General features: G+C 33.6%; 1 protein-coding gene across 7 annotated transcripts in view; it reads right to left on the bottom strand.

The window, feature by feature from the left end:
• Window positions 1–21,268, bottom strand: part of LOC105282115 (protein abrupt) — a 90,637-nt gene that overhangs the window by 1,116 nt on the left and 68,253 nt on the right. For 6 of the 7 annotated variants that reach the window (XM_011343849.3, XM_011343851.3, XM_011343848.3 and 3 more), the window contains one exon: window positions 3,344–20,932. The exons of the other annotated variant lie outside the window; for it this stretch is intronic. In XM_011343849.3, coding sequence (XP_011342151.1) covers window positions 19,947–20,932 — 986 coding nt within the window. In that variant the 3' untranslated portion in view covers window positions 3,344–19,946. Of the gene's footprint in view, window positions 1–3,343; window positions 20,933–21,268 lie in introns of those variants that run through there. 7 annotated transcript variants of the gene reach the window in all.

The raw sequence follows: 21,268 nt of genomic DNA, 5'->3' as shown, positions 1-21,268 counted from the left end.
ATTCTTGCTTTGATTTAATCAGGAAACAGCAATTCCTCTTCTTTCGAGTTTGTTTAAAAATTTTGCAGGCGAAATCTGTTTTCGCTCTACGATCTCCAAACGCAGAGATTCCAACCACGTATAAGTCACGACATAGGAATGAACTCTTTGATGTTCCCTACGGCCCACGCTAACATCGCCGTTCGTTGGTCGAAATAGAGATGACTAGTGATGTGTCGCCATGTGCGTATAACTATCCCGTCTCACGCATAAATAGGATCGTCCGTGCTAAATACGCGTCTAGCGTTGGCGAACATATAACTAGCATATTTAGCGAACGTAGACGCGAGACGATTATAATGCAACGCGGATGTATCATGGAGTTTCGTTATTGTCAGGTCTCTATTAACCTTCTTGAAATTGAGCGTGCAGTGATTTCAGCCAATTCATTTACTTGTTATTTTGTTATCTCGGTTGTATAAAAAACTATTTTGCCTGAATCTTCTGATATTACGTTCTGTATTTCTTAATTTACTAATTTTTAATAAAATATTACAGAGATAATTACAAGACTTTAGATTTTGTATTGGAAGATGAAACATTTACATTTAGTATTTTTAAAATCCTTAAAGTGTATTTTGAACCATGCATTTTTCACTTTCACGTCTATAAACGTGCAGCTACTAATTTTTAATTCAACAGATGAGCTGACAGAGTGAATAAACAGCAAATCGATGTGCTAGATTACCACATTTGGACCTCGTGGAGACAATCGCATTGAATGCCGGAGACCAACCCTTTCTCGACAAAACAGTTCGCTTCCGTTCACGCATGCTAATCGACACTATTTGTGTGCACAGTACGGTGAAGCTAGAAAAAGAAAACAGTTACTCATGATGCGATATAATTTAACACACTAGGCACGCGTACAACGCGGATCCAAGTTTGACATTGTCCTCTATCTTGCTTTATGACAAAAACTTTAATTATTTGCAATATTTTGCACCATCAACGCTTTATAACCGGCAAAAAATTTAGGAGAAATTATTAACTGTTCCTACGTTAAAATTACGCGACAGCATAATGATGCGCATTGTGAACAATGGGACGTGCTACACCTAATATGACGCACTGTAATTATTCTTGAAAGCTTCGCCGGTGAATAATCATCCGCCTTCCCTTTTTTTCATTTCTTCCAAATGACTGAAACCGCGACCCTCCGGTCAAGCAACCGCAAGAATTGGCGCCGGTATGACTCATCGTCTTCCTCCGTCACCAGCGATCTATTTCCGCCACCTGGTATATTAACCCAGACACGCAGAAAGGCGGGTGCTTCGCCACGCGTGCACGCGCTCGCACACGAACAGTAAAGTTAATAACTTAACAGGCCCATCTGCTACAGTGGGTGTAGAAAGTATTTGTACACTATAGAAATTTTCACAGAATTTATATAATTGCGTTAATCAATTTCTCTCATTCGATTTTCACTGCAGAATACTTATTGTGCATCATTGCTACGCACATTGTTAACGCACGTTGGATGCGTCGGCTATGATACGCACGAACTGCGCCTTTCAGAGCATGGCTCTTTTCCGGCGCTCTCACGCCGCTAACGTTATTTGTGGACAAAGACGGCGACCGGAAATTTCACGGAACGGGATGCGAGCGTTTTTATAGAAAGCTCGCGGAAAATAGCATAATCATTATGTGCAAATGTTTGAAAGAAGTAAATTATTACAATGACACGAAACGAAATGGAAAAGAGAAGATAAAAATATAGCTATTTATTTCTCACGAATCGTTTGAGTCATTTCCTAGTGAGATGCGATTTTAGTTGCGTGTATAAGAGAAGAAAGGGATCCCTCTAGCTAATTTCGTAAACTTCCGATTACGCCCTGTTGTAATTACGTACCGTCATTTCCTTTATGTGCTTTCCGAGAAAACGTCGTGCTTTCATTGAGGAAGATACCCTCGCAACGAACGCATCGGGGTATCTTTGTTCAATGCGGAAATGTGTCGTCATCGGTAATTATGTAGCTGCCAGTCAGCCATGACATTGACAGTCAATCCATTTTTTCTTCTTTACCTTGATTTTGTAAGGGAAGGATTTCGCATTCCAGATAGCACAGAGAATTCAAAAAAATTTGTCATGTCACCTATTCTGAGCTCATTTTCAGATGCAAAAAGAATAGAAAAACTGTTATGGAGCGTAAAAGAATTCTTTTTGCATCTAAAAAATGAACTCAGAATTTATGACATACAAGTGAATTTGTTTTTAACTTTCTGTGCTATCTGGGATGTCTAATTTGAAAATTATTTGAATTATTAACGGTAATCTGATCTCGAATACGTTAATATTTTGTGAAATGTATTTTCTGAGTATAGGGGAAGGAGTTTTGCTCACGTATTTACAACTTTTTTACATAAGCTTTTTTAAATATTATTAACAGAAAATAAAAAGTTTGTTGCTATTTACTTTGTATATCAGCAGTCAGAAAATTGTCTTCCATAAGTTATATAGGTACCTATAACATCCAATACTAATACCGATGTATGGTACTAGAGAGATCGCCTGAATATACTTATAAACTATAGCGCGATGTTCTACAAAGATATGTAACAATTTTTCTAATATCTTTCTCGATCTATTGGGCGGCTGATGAATCTCCTCTCGAAAAAAAGAAAGTAAAGCAAAAATAAAAACTCAATTTAAAAACAAAGCACTGAATTAAATTGTACACTAATACTAACTAATTTTAACTTTATCTACCGGTGCTATTTTATCGACACATATGTTGTCAGAAATTAGTGATTAAAGGGAAGTCGTCTGTTTTACCGACAAAATCAGTAAGTTTTTATTTAAACAATTCTTTTTATTGGTTGTACAGAACTGTTGCACAATTTCTGTCAATATGACATTAATGAAACAGCACGATAGAATTGTGCAACAATACAAAACCTATTACAAAGAAATGAGAAGAAAAAGTCAGAACATGAATGCGAACAAAAGAGTATCATGACGCATAGTCAAACGGAGGAACAGAGAGAAAGAGAGAGAGAGAGAGAGAGAGAGAGAGAGAGAGAGAGAGAGGTAAACGTATAATCAAATATGTCAAGAATATGAAACAAGGATAGAATGAGCGATTAAAAAAAGAGCGTACGATCAAAAGAAAAAAAATACGACATAGGATAGTGTGCACCATACATGTATATTACTCTCGCGCACATGAAAGAGACAAAGAGAAGATAAGTGTATCTGTGTGCACTTACAAATTGCTGAAAATACGTGTTAAATTATTTAATCATGTTGCATTTACTCTTATACTAGTATTGTGAAAATAATAATTACTTGCCATTATATTATGTTCTATGAATTTTATTAATTATTATGTTTTTTTCTACAATATAATTCGTATATATATACAAAGATCTACTTAAAATACTATACTATCAAGTATACAATATACCTCGTAAAAATAACAATAGTAACAAAAAAGGACAAATTTAGATTCATGAGAAGGAACGCGCAAGATATAACGATTGTAGAGAATACATTTTAAAAAGCACGCATTAACCCAGGAGCAAAGTGATTCTTATCATATTATAAATCTCAAAATTATACCAGTCATACGCACGATGACTATAAGAAACAATGTTATAAAAACTGAATTACTTCTCGTTACTTAATCTCTCATCCTTATGTCATACAAACTACACGTGTATATATATATTATCATAGCGTATACTATTTCCGTTTACAAGGTGATACACTATTCTAAATTTATTGTATATTCGACGATGCTTAACACTTAAATATAATTATATATCTTTCTTTGCTTATTTATTTCCGTGTGTACATACGCAGTGCCCTTTATTAATGTATGTTAAGGGACAAAATAGGAACTGTGATCGCCTGATGTACCTTGTTCGTCCGCTCTTTTAAATACTTATTTATACGCCGTTCTGTTAGTTTTATTTGAAAGGAGTATGGAAAATTGTAAAAATTTTGTGGTACAAAACCAATCGTTATGAAACTTGACACAAACTTAGTATGAGGTAAAATATGAAGAAATCTAACTAAAATCGACCGGCTAAATGAGTGGATCCTGGTCAAAAAGCAGAAAATGTGTCCAATGAATCGTGTGGCGGCAGTGCCATTTACCACTTATATAATCTAATTTTGGCAATAAAATAACATTGTTCGTGAATGGCTCCTCACAAATACTGCAGCTTTGTCGACTTTGTCCACTCATTTAGCCGGTCGATTTTAGTTAGATTTCTTTATATTTTACCTCATACTAAGTTTGTGTCAAGTTTCATAACGATGGGTTTTGTACCACAAAATTTTTACAATTTTCCATACTCCTTTATTTGTAACAGTTCTTTTCATATTTATTTTTAAAATATCAAATTTCCAAATTATTTCTATTAAGATACTATAATCTAAGAGAACTTAAATTTTAAATTTATTACAACTTGATATATTTGCATGGAACATTGCAAAATTTGCAGCTAATAAAAATGTTATAAATTATCATGTTTATTGTAATGATAGTATCTAAGAATATGTATTGATAGTAAGAAGATGGCAAGAAAAGTTAAGGTGACTGTTGAATAATAATGCTAGCAACATAAAAAGTATACTCTCATATTAATATTTTAAAATCTGTATTACAAATTGTGTTTTCAATCAATATTAAAATTTGTTTACAATGCATATTCAAAAATGCAATTAAAGATAAACTTTAATGGTAAAAAATTAAACTTAAAAAAACAGTAAAAACTATCTTGAGTAAAAACCAAAAATATGTTTTTCAATATTCATAAAGATTAAATATGGATTTCACGTATGATCTATCGCAAATGGAGTTTTTATCGGCAAGTAAAGTGTTTGGACGAATATATGGTGCAGTTTGCGTACAAACAGGCCGCAAGAAGGCACCGAGCAACGTAAAACACGAGCTCCTAAATCTTGGAAAATTTCTTGGAAAACGATTGCGAGAATGGCGGCGTGCAAAAGTGCAATATTGAACAAATATTTGTTAACCGTAATAGAATTTGTTACAAAAAAGCAATTATTTATTAGTATTCGAAATAAAAAATTGCTGTGTGTCATTTTTACGAGACTTTATTTGCTGACATTCGATAGCAATTCAGAATGATTCGTTGCCATCAAGGAAATGCTTGCTCCCTCTGTACATAAAATTCACGACGCCGAATCGATGGAAACGTCGCGCGCATCCGTATTAAAGCTGAACTTTTCTCTCACGGTATATCGCGACGGATGTTCAAATATCCGAAGTATCATTTTCGTCACAACAATAAATTCATACTAGAAATCATTTGTCGACTACTCTGACGTGATTTTCATTAATCGAAGAATTAACCTAAGAAAATATAAAATTATTCTTTACTAAAACTCTTCTTAAACATCACACCTAATTCTTTACTCTGTAATTTTATTTTAAATATTAATATTTCCGATAATGTGTATCAGTTTATTGTTATAGTTGAAAATTATTAATGAACAGTCCAACAGGATAATATATTGTTAAATATCAATTTTGCACGCGCCATTTTCGTCTTTTATTTTTATGTTGGTTAAAACGCAATTAATCCAACATATTGGACGCGATTAACAATGTATATATATATATAAATAACGTTATATATATTTATAGTTTAGGATATACAGTTTATATATATATATATATATATATATATATACCTTTTCTTTCACTTATTGTTAAATACCATGTATCTTACAGTATACACCAGTTTCACGCTATCCATCGAGGGCGATTAGCGAGCAATTTATCCTTCGACCGTTTTTACTTTACGCGTCGTGATATCGGTAAGTTTCTAATGACACTGAAAACACATTGCCAGCGTTCGTCATTCATTATCTACTCCGAAATCGCTTAAGTTAATCGTATCTCTGCAAATCAGTACCTGTGAAAAGCAGATCCAATTGGAAATCTGTTTCCGCGATAAGTCCTGATGACGTCCGACTTAATTTTATTCTTTTCTTCTACTTTCTTGGAAGAAATCGAATAATTCAATAATCTCGAATACGCGTTTATGGAGACTTCTTATAAATTAGACATTCTTCGAGTGTAAACATTTTTCTTTTCCGCTGCTCTTTATATATAATAATAATTGTATTCAAGATAAACTTTTGTACTTTGGTCTAGATTCTGTATAGTTCCGTATAAATCCTTGATTATAACTGACAAGAGTCACATACACATACACATGAATCTCGACGTACATAATATGTGTATTAAGAAATTAATTGTTAATATAAACACTTTACTGAAATAATTCCTTCAAAATATAAAATAAGATGAAAGATGGTAGAAAACTAAACTTAATAAATAACAAAAAAATAGATTAATTATTTTTATTAAATTCCGATATTACCAATTTAATTCTTAAAACAATCTGTCCATTTGCAAGAATCAAATGTAAGTAAACTAAATTTCGTATACCACTTTCTCATGCCGATCTTTCGGGAAAGCGGAAAATAAAAATATCTGTGATATTAATGTGCAAAAAAAAGGATAACGCGAACGGAAAAGGAAATGAAATAAGCATACAAAACACAAATAGTTACTATTATTTTCTTTCTAACATATTTATTATAAGTCATATTATATTGGCAAGTTTAATGGCTTACAAGCTAATAATAAAAAAGAATGATGAACGTAAATAGTAATAACTAGCATAATGAAGAATAGAGAATAAGACGGTATGTATACAAGAAACGAGAAGGAAGAAGAGATAACGTATCAAAGGAAATAAGCTGAAGAAAAAAGTCCATTTGACTGTCGATAAATAGAGTACGTGATATTTACAAAAAAGATGAACGGCGCGGTGGGATTAGAAGCCGAAAAAATTCTGGAATAAGAAAGAAATGAAGGATATACAATGTGTACTGGCACGTTCGTGTACAATATATCTGACGATTACGTCTGTCTCGGTCTCAAGCAGGAACGTTCCGACGGAAAGTTGATATCGACAAAATGCCAGAGGAAAATAAAAGAAAAAGGAAAATATATTTTTCTAGATACACTGCTGATAATATCCCCGACATCTGCCTCCAAGCTGCGAGAAACAGACGCATTTCCTTACACTATATATACTAACAGATTCTCGGAAAAAGATAAAAAATAGGATGTAACGCAAATACGGACAATGACGTTGTAATAACATTAATTCTAAGTTACGCTATAAAAAGAGAAAAACGCAAACATAACAATAAGGAAGCACCTTAGTGTATTGTACGATGAAGCTGTGGATTTTCAAAGGATTATACTCCGAAGAGATCGCAGTAACTACTTTCCGCAAAATTTCATTTACTTCTCTTTAAAGTTCTTTTTTCCTTTTTTTCTCACTCTATCTTATGTACAATCAATGTTCGAATTATCAATGTCGGAAACTAATAAAACGACAACGGATTATACGGATTGCCGATAGCGAATAGATAATGTTTCATATATAGACGGCGAATACGCTTTGGCCGTCTCGGAGTCACTATAAAATTAAAAGTCGAAACTATATCAAAACTATATCGAAATATGAACGCGATACATGTCAGAAATGATAAAGCGGACGAAATTCGACTACAAATAAAATTAGAATACACACTTAAACGTAAATTTCTTGACAAAACTCTTAATACATGGCAAATTATTATTTAGTTTTAAATCACCATTTAAAATTTTCCATAAGACAGTCCAAATGTTGATACACAATTAAAACTTAATCGTGATTAAAAATGGACCAAAATTGAATACAGAAATTGTTGCGATACATCTTCGTTACATCATCTTCGCAGTCTCAGGGACGCTATGTACGTCGAGATTGCACGCTCATCTTCAGAATCTTCAGAAGTTTTTCTGATAGGCATTACAAAATAAGTTAGAGGTTTACGTGCTTATCATTAAAAAGACTATGCTTTATGTTCTCATAATTGTACAGCGTGTTCCAATCCTTGCATTAATATCCGTTAGCAGCATATTTCTCAAATTATCTAGAGATAAAATTCTTAATATAGAAATATCAAGAACATAATAAGAATTTACCGCTGACGGATGTCACATGAGATCTGGAATACTCTGTATAATAGATCCCTGATTATAATTTATCATAAAATATCACGTACAAGTATACTTATAACTCTCTTTCTCACTAATATGTATGTAATCTATATGCAGAGTATCTCCCTCTCTCTCTCTCTCTCTCTCTCTCTCTATGTGTGATCGCGTATGTGATTAGAACCATCTAAGCATATAATGCACATTCATGCATTCACACATGCAGTCCATTCATATAGTTACTTCTCTCGCTGATAAAGTTAACTGAAATATTCTCAAAACGAAATGTCGGAATCAAAGTGACCTAACACGGCTCCAAGCCAAAAGTTAAGTACTTCATTCATTCTCTCACATTTCTATTCTCTTTATCTTTCTCTTTTGTTCCATTTCATGCACGTTCACGCGATCTCTTTATTCTACATCGATTAAGCTGTAAAAATCACTAACCGGTTTCACGACCCGTAAAATGACTGTAAGTACAATGTATTGCATTGTGATTTTGGAATTCAGCATTGTTAATCACAGAGTAGTCGAGCGCGGCGTCTGGCAGTGCATTGTCATGCATCTCGCGAGTGAGTTGCACATATCAGGGAGCGTACGTATAGACTTAAGCACACTGATAGACAAAATGATAAGACACAAAACTTTGTTTAAAGGATAAATATGTTTAGTATATACCTGTATGTATATACGAAGAAAACCCACATATCCATTAGAGAAATATACAGATTTTTCAAAGTTTCAATAAAATATGCAACTCAACTTTCAATTACATCTTTATATAAAAAGAAAAATAAGATAATTTGAGTACTGTGAGAGAAAAGTGGTTTATATTGCTAAAAATAATCTATTATATCTTATCGATTGTCCCCCTTTACGAAAATTGTTTATAAAAGGGTGGAAGATTTATGAACGGAATTAAAGAAGAACCTGATTGTCTAATGATAGCACAGTTAAATATTAACCACTAATGTAAAAAGAGATTCTTTTATTTGCAAATTATATTAAATTATTTCCTCCCAATTTAATAGTAAAACTTCTCTCTCTTTTGTTTTTCTTTTTTCCTCTTTTCCTGTTTCTTTATCGTTTTTCCTTGATTAATTAATTTAGAGAATCTCTTACATCTATTTGTATTAAGACAGCAAATGCATGAAATGTATGAAGCAACTAAATTTATTAACAACAAATACATATAAAGGGGAAAGAAATTACAAACTATTATGCTTAAATCATAATGTATTACTAAGTACTCATATGTTTTCTAAAGGTATTTACGAAAGTTCAATAAAGTATCTTATCATTTTGCCCATAACAGTGTATATAGACATCCCACGATCTTGTGGTGAACTATCGTGTAATTGAGGTAGTTCATTCTTGCTTCTCTTATGAAGTACAATTAGAGAGTTCGCATCAAGCCAAGAATTTCTAATCGCAGTCGCAGAATAATCGTTTATTAAGAATGCTAACAGCATTTAGATTATCCGTGTGTGTTGTTTATATAACTGAAAATAATTTTTTTCTTATAATTCTGAAAAAATTCCAATCTCAAAATCGTTAAAGATGTAAAATGCAAATTCTTTTATAAACATTTTTTTTTATATTTATGTTTTACGCGTTAAAAAGATGTTTTTAGATTTCTGGCTTCTGTGGATTTCTCAAATCATATTGCAAAAGTCTACAATAATCTGTTAAGTATAATTAACAGATTATCGCAGACTTTTGCAATATGATTTGAGAAACTCATGCGAATCAATTACAATTACAAAAATCTATGAATGGTTGATCTATTAAATGTTATATTTCTTATTTATGCTCGCTCGACTGTTCTGTGCAAGAAGAGACAACTTTTTAACCTAAATTCGTGGAAGCTGTATTATCTTGCTATTACATATGACTATATGTAAATATTGTATATGTATACATAATATAAATGTATATAATATATTATTATAGAGACTTTATTATATAAAGACGCACGATTCGCAGTTGACGTATGAATTTCCATAAAGTAGTATATGCCATATATGTGAGCATGAATATAGCGCGAGAAGAAGAGTGATATTTAATAATATGGAGGTAGCTGATGGTGATTTCACAATTATTTCTTTTCTGCTACACTGTGAATGCGCACGCGAAAATTCGTTTCAACTTTTTTCTTCAACGCGGATTTATTAACACGCACTTTATTATTTCGGAAATACATTATGAAAAATGTTCCTCTATTTAATGGTCCAAAACTTAAAAATTGGATATTAATCAACGCATTTCATAAACAAAATTATTTCATTACACGTTTGAAGAAAATTAAAAAAGTAATGTTTTATTAATTTTAAATAATTAAAAATTTTTATAAAGTTCAAATTATATTCATTAGTTTAAGATAATTCCCTTTATTTCTTGTTCGGAATCTTTCTGCTATATTCATTAACAAAATTAATCGATTAGAAACGGATTTGCGCGCATGCACCAATACATATGACTTCACTTGTGTAAAATCTCGTAACAAACAAGAAACAAATAAACAAATGAAACAAAACATAGTAGGCTGTAAGACGCAAATCGCCTACATCAGATTAACGTAAGAACCACACCTGTAATAATAGTAGTAGTAGTAGTATAGTTGTAGTAGTAGTAGTAGTCTCTATAAGTATAGTATCACGGCCTGGCTGCTTCAGATTTCCTGAGTTTGTTATTACATTTACATAATGTAATTATTATATCGCGTCGGTTATTAAGTACCTGAGACGGTGGCTCGCTCCCGGCCGTGCGCACGTATACCCCCGCATGCACTTTTCGTTCTACAGTTGTATTGCTTGTAGTATGACACGCAATTGCGCAAATGTTTCCTAATTCGTTAGTCTTCCGTCTGAATCTCTATATCAAATAGGAAATATAAAATTCGTTATTATTACTGTCGGGTTTCACAAGTCTGAACGTCTTTCACGCGAACGTAGAACGCATAATGATGAACTTCATGGAATATCTTATAATGTAAAATTAAAACGAATTTAAATGATGATATTTGTAGAAGAAAGAAAAAGATATTTGTATACTTTCCAAATCTATGTATGTTTTCCCTAAATAAAATTTTCTGTAGTTATAAGAAGTCCGAATTTATATTAGAAGATACATATAAAAATTACGTTTTACTGTGTTCCTTGTAAAAAACACGCAATTTCGTGTGTTATTAAGAAAAATTAATTTTAAAATATATGTCAGTTCTTATAAAGACGAATTAACTTGATCGAATCGGTAACGCTTCGAGAATTTACAAAGGGTCATTATCCATGACTTTGCGTTCGCCTGGACACCAACAATCGCCGAGAAAATTCATGTGCGGATGTGTCGCTCGCAAATTTCGAATGTCGTTACGACTGGGACTATTTGCTCCAGCTTCACATTTACATTTTGCCGAGCGGACAAGGGAGCAGACATGGCTCGCTCCCGAATGAGCGGCGGCGGCCAGACAGTCCGTAAAAGGCTTACCGCATTTACGGCGTCGTTAATCCGCCTTTATAATCACCGTGGAAGCAAGGCGAGCTGCGCGACCACATTCGGCCGGTTCGGAGGTCTTTACGAGCTTCCAACTCGCACGCGTTATTATCGCCGATAGCCTTGTGCAGAACTCCGGTCGTTACTGATATCGCGTTGTCGTTCTGCCGTGCGTTAACTACGTTCGCCTTAACTTCCTACTCGCGTGTAAAACTTAAAAAATCCCATGAAAAAAGATAAGAGATTCACTGTGATTAAATGTTGAAAGAAAAACTAGAACCATTTTATAGATAATTCATAAACCGCGATGGTACTCATGTGACTTGGAATCTTATATGCAGTGTATCCTCTCTTTGATATACGCGCACATGTAACAGATTAAACAATTTTTCACAAATCTCAAATTATCTAGAGTAGGAAACACGAAAGTAAAACATTTCACATTTGGCTGTGTCATACAATGATAACGTTTTTCAATTAGTTGTGCCATCCTGAGGAAGATATGAAATAGAGTGATACCGGTAGAGTTATACTACATTTTATTGAGTTTTATTTTATTGAAAAACCGTGAAAAACGGAAAACAAAAAGATTCTCGACAAGTGCAAAATTTTATATGCACAATTAAACGAAAATGTGGTTCATGCTAGTAATCACATTTAAATCGATGTATAGATGACTTGCCTATGTCACGACGCTTGCAATCACATCGAAATCTGAATTCACTCAAATTATATGGACCTGGTCCCCTTTATATACGTTACTATTGTAACATCAAAAAGTTTATTACTGCCTGTTAGAATAGACGAAAAGGGGCAGCAGGACGCCGCAGGAGCATTTTTACGCGGCACCGTTTTAGATACGATCGATCCTCGAAAGCTACAGCAAAGTACAAATACATCTGCATATATCCTGAATTAAATACATTACTGTTGAGTGAAATAGGACTGCTATGTAAGACTCAATGTAGAAGTTTATTCTGGGAAAATGTGTCGAGCATGTTCCCAGGAACAACTAGTTTCTCTCAAATTCAATGAGCGCAAAAAGCTGATCAATTAATCCGTACCAGATGCTAAATCTGTCTATACGGACTTATTGATGCGCGCTGCGTCCTTCATCGCATACAAAATATATTATTGAATTTAAGAGAAAAGGTAATTTAAATTTCCGGCAGTTAGACGATTTAGTCCATGTACTGATTAAATTTATTATAACTAATATAAAATCATTAATTAATCCAATAAGAAACCGTCAAGTTTCATTCTTTCGCTTTTATAACTGCTTTTACAAACTATTTAATAAATGTTCAAACATTTATAAATTCTATGTGATATGGATAGTATTACCTATTATAAAGAGCTATATGATGGTATATTATATATGATATAATTAATAATTATTGACAAGATTGCTGCAATATTTGCATGCTGTGCCTTCAAGGATCGATTTTATAATATGAACAGTTTTAAAGGACTTAAACTTTCTTTCAAAATAGAAACTATCACGTGTTTTTCAAATAATTTCACAGACATTGGAATCTATGTCGCCGAAAAATTAACACAACTGCGATAATTTTGAGATTGGGAGAACGCCGGCCGGGCACGTTATACAGTTTACGCACACGATTGTCTCTAAAAGCTATTGCAATACTGTAATTGGTGACATTATTCGAGATGACTATTGCGGACTATGTTCAATGAACTATGACAATATGGGACTGACCCGGCAAAGGGGTTGGGGAGGATGGCGGATCACGCTGGGACTGCGGAATCTTTTGTGTAAAAATATATATATGTACACATGTATATATATAGACATATATGTTCATCCGTATGTATATATATACATATAAGTATGTATGTATAAATACTGTCGTAGAAAACTATGATCCATTGGAAGGGTCGGGGCAGAGAAGGATAAAAGCGGCGCTTGCATCTCTTTGTGAACAAACGAGGCCGAGCCCGCCAACCTCCCACTTCTATACATATTACACAAGTATATAGAATATAGAATGAATATATATATATACACATACTATGAACTATACATATATATGGCTGGCATATACAAACGATACTTTGCGTATGAATGTCGTGTATTCATGTTTGTGGGGTACGTCCGGCAAACTCCGCACGCGCGAGTCGCTACTTTATTATTACGAAAATCAAGAAATGATTGAAATCTATCAACGAGATCACTATTAATTATTAACGATGATAAACGTCATGCGACAGATTATCGCGGCTATGGTTTAATCAGTTTAAACGACTTCTGTGTTCTTGCTTGTTCGCTATGGCATCTCCGAATCATAAATTTGTCTTCCATAATTATTATATTGGTTTTGGTGGCGTTTTTTAAATACAAATCTGCCGATTCAGATTCTATATTATAATATTTAAGATATAGATATAGAGCAGAAGTAAAAATATTAGTATCATGTAATATAATCTTTAATCAGTTGGTTAAGCTTATCAGAAACTTGACTGATCCAGGCTTGTCCTTGTTATCCTTGTTAAGATACGAAAAATGTAGTCTCTTAATAGGACAAGTCGCGTATAAAAATATACGACCTGCCTCGTTACTTGATGTGTATCTTGATATAATGTATAAATTGAACAAAGACGAACATCAATCTATTTTAACTCGTATTATCGATTTTTGTTTGTTCGCACAAAATAGTCAAGTGCACGTTTTCTCTTTTCCTGTACAATTTTCATATTTCTTTCGATTTGTATAATTATTATGTTTTCGCAGCAGTTAAAATTTTAGTTTCTTTTTAGAAATTGTTATAATCTTCGTATATATATTCGCACCTACTGTATATTGTGTTCAAAATAATTCAAAATAAATCGCAAATTAAAATGACTCTAATGATAAATAATGGATGTAGAGTCTTGCGCCGAAAATATTTTTAGATACTTTTGAACGAAGAATTAAGTCGAATAGCACGTGTACAATGACGTATACAAATTTCCAGCCATAAGTAATACAAAAATTAATATTAATTATAAATGTAAAATATAAACAAAAAACCGCAATATATAAATGAGAAAATATTAAATTTTTGTAATTTTTGTTTAACCTTGCATCCCCGTATGATAATGAACTACAATAACTATATACTTAATAACTAAATCCATAATAACTAATATAAATCTAATATATCCATAAAAACTACTGTTTATTTTACACAGAACGAAAATATGTAAAATATGTAAAATATGTTCGAAATATTCCTTATGTAATGCAATTGAACACGTTGTATGTCTTCAATTACATCGTTATTTCTATCATCATCACTTTTGAGAACAGAAAATAATCCTTCAATGACAAATCTTGCAAATACATTAAATGTCGAATAATGCACACTTGATCTTTAATAAAAAATTCGAGCCTCTTACGAGGTGATGCAACAAGATTGTATTGCAACAAGTACTTCCCGGCCATCAATATCCTGATTTAATTCCGACAATTTTATACAACAAACGTTTCATAACATACAAATAGTACTCGCCAATGAGTTTTTCATTTTCCAAAACAAATTTGTAATGAAAAACTGCTGCCTTTTAATTATAAAAATAATTAAATATTTTTTTCACGATAAAATATAATTTTGTCGCTTTCGGCGAGCCTGGCGACTTTCACATACATACTACATGGCGTTTAGTTTCCAGGTCGTACTTGAAACTGTCTCGAGTGCAGTAACAATCAAATCCAAAAATTTGTACTCTCTCTTAATAGGTTTTGCAATACGGTTGCAAGCAATGCATTTTTTTAATCTTCTTCTTAATCTGCTTGCGTGCAAATCAAGAGTGCAGATTTTTCTTTTGTTTAAATATTGTGTTTTGGCATTGATATGAATCTAACCATGGTCATTTGATTCAATGAAATTAACTGATAATTTATTATTTTCTGAATTATTATATATCTCTCATCTTTCATTATAATTTTCCACAAAAAAAATTTCCAAATCATTGTGTTCGAACGACTTTTACTTTTTTCTAGAAAGAAAATATATAGATATATATAGAAATATGGACACACATGCACACATACATATATCAGAATTTTATATATAATATATATTATAGAATAGAAATATATTTTTTTGTAATATAGCAATTTTATAAAGACAAGTATTGTGACAAAGTATATTTGATAAGCACGAAATAATATATGTTTATTTAGAACATTATTTACCCCAATTTATCCCGATTTCGTTTATAATTTTATACTAATTGGTTTTAAAAAGTAGAATGAAACTTTTCTTTAGCTGGAAACTTTTATACGTTATGGTAGAGCATTATTGTGAATCATAATTCTCAAATACAACACTACATAGAATCCTTTTCATATTAAAAATGGCTTTGCTAGTTTGTTTAACACAAAAGTTTAACACAAAACATAAAATAGAAGGTGCGAATATCCGCTTTCATTAAAAAAGTAAAAATCTTTACAATGCCCTTTAAAGTTTAGTAATCCTGCGAATAAATTTGTACTCTACGCGAGATGGTGTGCTTCTTTTCATAATAATAGAGAGCTTCAAGGCAAGAAGTGGTTTCTTTGTACCTATTTAGACCTGGATACACTTTTCGGTCAATATTGTTTTCGCATTTTCCCTTTCTTCTTTTTTATATATTAGAGTCGATATTTCTCATCATTTTTATCGCACATGAGGAATGCATGTGATTGTCAACCAAATAAAAATGTGAAATCTCTAAACTCACGGGAATACGGATCCTAAATTGGAATCCCTGTGGGATAAAGCTAGTAATGCTTATACAGATCGTAAATTGTGGAGGCGTCAGGTATAAAAAAGAAAAACAGAGAAAGATGCCATGAATGCTGCAATGTCCGTAGTTAAATATCTAATATCGGATGCTTTTATAAAACATGTCGCGGGTAATAAATACGTGCCTGTCATAATTTTATATATCACGCGTATTCGCTTTTAAACATCCGCGCACATCGTATACAAGTGTTATGATCGTATACAGTTGCATTCGTATACACATATACAATGTCAAGTTTAACTTTATCCTGCAATTTAGCTTATCAAATTTAGGCAATCAATAGCACGTCCGTTTTATTTGCGTTTTACTGATGACATAATCGTCTAGCAGAGTAACCCAGATATCTAAATCATTAAAAGTTAGTTTTTTTGGATAGTTATTATATATATATAAAGATATTTAAGAGAGTGACAGAGGTTTATTTATTCATGTTTAGTTTAATAAAGATGCCGATTAACTTCATAAGGATTTTCTTCTCACATTTTACATTATTTGATACTAATCGGACTGAAAACGTCATATTCTTTGCATCTTTCCATGATCTACTTGTATCCACTTTGATCACGCTTAATCTCTCCGAACACATCATCACGGGCATTATCGTATTATAAATCTATATAATTGCTTGGCATCTCGTGACAAACTTGTCTCAAAAGCCAAATTATCTCATTGTCGTCTCAACAAATCTTAAATACTAATCGATTACTATATTTCGAGTATTGTGTTAGCCTACAAACTATCTATGTAACCTAATTTCGATGAAACTGCAAATTTCAATTTAGATTAGTCAATAATCATCATTTTGAAACGTAATGATGAAGTTGATGTATGATGTATGTGTATAATCAGTGTTTTGCTCTGTATTGCTAAATATGCAGACATATTTAGCATAGTTCAACTAGACCTCGCTAACTCAGTGATTGGCTTTCCACAGCAATAAAAAGCGATTATATACTCTTGGATCCGCTTGCAATAAGTGTGAGGTCATCTGCGTAAGATAGAATTGACCATAAAAAATGTATATTCCTTTTCAATATATATGGTACTATGTACTTACACGACATAGCATCGAGTCAGATAGAATAAAAGTACCGAACCACTTTGACGTACGCCCGAACCAAAGGTAAGGTGCGAGGTATTATAATCAGCGATTTAAAACTGTTCGAAATCATCGTAGTGCAATCTGCGTGCAAGCTACATATTGCAGCTAGAATCATTCATTCGAGCATTTCAGCTGGAGTAAGAGCGCGGCGCATCGTTGCATGTGAGTCCAATACAAAAGTATTGGACGTATCCAGTCACGCCACGATCACCTTTTGTTAATTTCTCAGTTAAAACGAAATAATACTTATAGCACTCTTTACTCTTCTTAAGAATTCCTCCTCTATGCCGGGCTAAATTTCTGATGATAAGTCTGTTAATCGATACGTCCCGATTGTCACGTCCAACAGTACCTGTTTCGTGAGCATTATGAGTGAAAGCCATACGCAATACTGTTGGCAAGAGCATGAAATTGGGATGCACCAATTAACGCATAATAGCAACCCTTTGGTTCACGTGTCATGGCTTAGTCTTGTCTATGAGCAAGACTATGGATAAGAAATCTAGTCTCCCAAGATGATTCGATCATCATTGGATTAATTTAGATCACCAATTGGATTTTAATAGCTGCAACTGCTGCTAGTTTCAAGTCGCCCTATATTGTCAGTTTTCTGTGACTCTTTAAACACTATTTCTATTCCCTAAACCCATGTAGGGAACGACCACAAAGATCTTTCAATTATTGCGTGTTTCGTTCATTCTTTTCTTCCTTTCAGTATTCTATTCACATACGTGTTTAAAGAAACGGTCAAAACAATTAATCGCAAACATGTTGAAGAGTTCAAGATAATGTTATCTAGTGCGAGAAGACGTCAACTTTTCAATATTTCCAGTCACGTCTAATCTATTCTTGTCGCTACAAACTACTACGTTTCTTGATAAAGTTCATGTAAAGTTTCTCTTTCTTACGCTTCTACCTCTATCGTTATTATCTATTATTATCATATACACTATACATGTATATAAATATATCCGCATATATCTATACACATGTATGTCATTGATAATATTTACTCTAAGTAATCAAGTAGGAACCATTCAACAGCGCACCGCGTCGCGCACGCACATTGATCGATTGCACGGTTTTTCGGTCGCTGATCTTTTCACTTTACGAAAACGGAAAAGTTTCTGCCGTACTAAAAAATAGCTCACGTGCGCGCCAGCAATAACTAAACATTTACCATATCGCCCGAACTTTAATCTTCTCCTCGTCACGGTTTGCTATCGATTCCAGTCTATGGCATTTCAGGCGCAGCTGCAACTTCAAAGATAGCGCAATCGACTAACTTTATTCCTAAGAATTACGTACGGCATATTTTTTACATACCGTGTTCGCATTTTATGCCAATGTTAACAAGAGTAATCTCTATTCTGGACTTAAGTACTAAGTCATGGCAAAGCCTAAAATACCATTCCCAGAAAAAATGTTGAATGCAAAGAGCGAAACAGTGGGAGCAAAAAAATCGAGGTAAAATCAGGTACTAAATTTTTCTTTACACTTTTTGTATCTTTTAAATCGATAAAAACGAGAAATAATATTTGTCGTATAGGTGATATATTAACATAATTTTAAAAATCGAGAAAAATTAACGCGAAAAAGTAACGCGTAAATAGAAAAGAAGACATTACACTTTTGGTCTAGTTATAGATCAATCAAATAACGAATCGCCAATCATGATTAACAGAATCCAGTTGAACGTTATTTTAAATTGATGCGCGTGCCATATATGCTTGCATGTGTCCGCATCATAGACATATATGCCTATCATCATATCATACGTGTCTATCGCCTGCATATATTCAATAGATACACATGAAATCATTATAACCCCTACTGCCTTCGCTTTCAATGCATACATTCCATATTTTCATAAACTTAAGCGATATATATGTTTGTCAACATTCGTACATATAATAATATTAATAATAAGATTTATAATTGTTTTGGCCCATAAACCTTCGGAAAATAAACGAGAAAAATAATGGCTTCGCTATCACTTTCGGTAACGCTTCTTCAGATTTGCAAGCAATTACACGGTATTCAAGTCCGTGGTCATTATGATTCTAGCTGATCTTCTAGTTGTTCCTCTGATTAAGCAGTATTTAATCTTTTCGTTTACTGAGATTCATCTTAGTTTGTTCTATCACCTATATGCATTGAGGTAGACGGATGGAATATTTGGGGGTTGATGTGCATGTACGTGTGCGTATATTGAATATTATATATACGTGTTATGTTATACGCGCGTACTTGCCTTTGTGATCCAAGCTTGACACAATGGGCAAGCTCAATCATGTCCATTTTTGTCCACTTCACAATTCATCCTGCAAGATAACAACAAACGGAAATAGAACGTTTGTGTCTGTGTCTGCGGATGAATAAGCCTCTCGTTTCTAACGTGTCTTCTTTCCTCAATGATGAAATCGCTGCGGTTCATGATGCATCGCGGAGTTTATCATTGTTATGAAAAACAATGGTATCACCTACTCTGCCTTCGTCATATCTGGTTCCTCACTCTCACTGTATTCTTCGTCTTCTCCGCCGGATGTTTCTGCCAGGTCACCTGCCATAATTTGCCTATCGTGCATTGTATCCTGCCTATCCTCATTCTTAATTACTCCAGTATTTCGGGCCTCCTCATCCCTTCCGATCATAGGATATTCCTCAGAGGAAGGCATTAAACTCCGGTTGCCATGCTTGTTCATGTTTATCTGCATTTTAGCTACGTGAGCCATAGCAGCATGCTGTGAACCTATCGTCGAAAGGGCTGTGTTTTCCGCAATTAACTGCAGATAGGTCTCCAAAAGTGCCGAATTCATATGTTCACCCATCACGCTTCCTTCGTGACTCGGGTGATGACTGGTAGGATGCAATGGTGCTATGTTGGGCTCGCGGCTACCGTGCATCGTGTCTAGCGATTTAGCAGCAATCGCTGTTGCCGTTGAGGGTTTGCTGGAGCTGCTACCACTTACCTTAGTGATAACAGTGTTGTTGGGTGTTGAAGAATTGTACCTAAGGCTAAGGGGCAAAGTAAGATCTTCGGGATCATCACCCCCGCAGATGCTGCTACCGGCCTCAGACGGTGCACTTCCGCGAGGTAATTCCAATCTGACGTCATTCCTGCGTGGTCCTGTTGGACTTGCGCGAGCTCGTAACTCCGCCGCACTTATTTTGATTCCAGCCTTAGCAAATAAACGAGAAGCTAATTCAGGATCAAACGGACTTGGCATTTGTAACACTGGAAGATCCTTCGTGCTAATTCCTCGATGCTGTCTCGACATGTGTGAATGTAGTGAGTTCCGTGACTTGGCGACTGTACCACATAATACGCAACGATAACCCGGACAGATAGTGTGCTTGTCTTCTAGATGAGTGCGTAATGTATGCGCTGATCGATAGATTTTCCCACATTTCGGACATGGCCTTGGATCCGTAGCACGTACACGTATCACTTCCATACCTCGTCGAACTGAAAATAAATTATGGCTATATAAATATGGGTTCATATGTATTTAGTTCTCGAATAATAACAGAGCTGTATCACTGCCCGATATGCAATTTTTAACAATGCTTATTCAATAACTTTAATTAGAAAGTAATGAAAGTTTTATACATTTTTTCAACACCGAAAAAAATTAATCAACTGAAATTTATTTTATAAAATTATGAAAATTTTAATATCCTTTAGTTATAAAATACTACGTAAGACCTGTTGAGATAAATAACAATAAATATATAACAATAAATAATAAAAAAACATTAATAACAGAACAGAAAAGGTTTCATTTGTCACATAAAGTCGATT

Source organism: Ooceraea biroi, chromosome 7, assembly GCF_003672135.1.
Source record: "Ooceraea biroi isolate clonal line C1 chromosome 7, Obir_v5.4, whole genome shotgun sequence".
Classification (NCBI taxonomy): Eukaryota; Metazoa; Arthropoda; class Insecta; order Hymenoptera; family Formicidae; genus Ooceraea; species Ooceraea biroi.
Note: the sequence above shows the minus strand (reverse complement) of the source record. Positions and strands in the feature narration are given on the sequence as shown.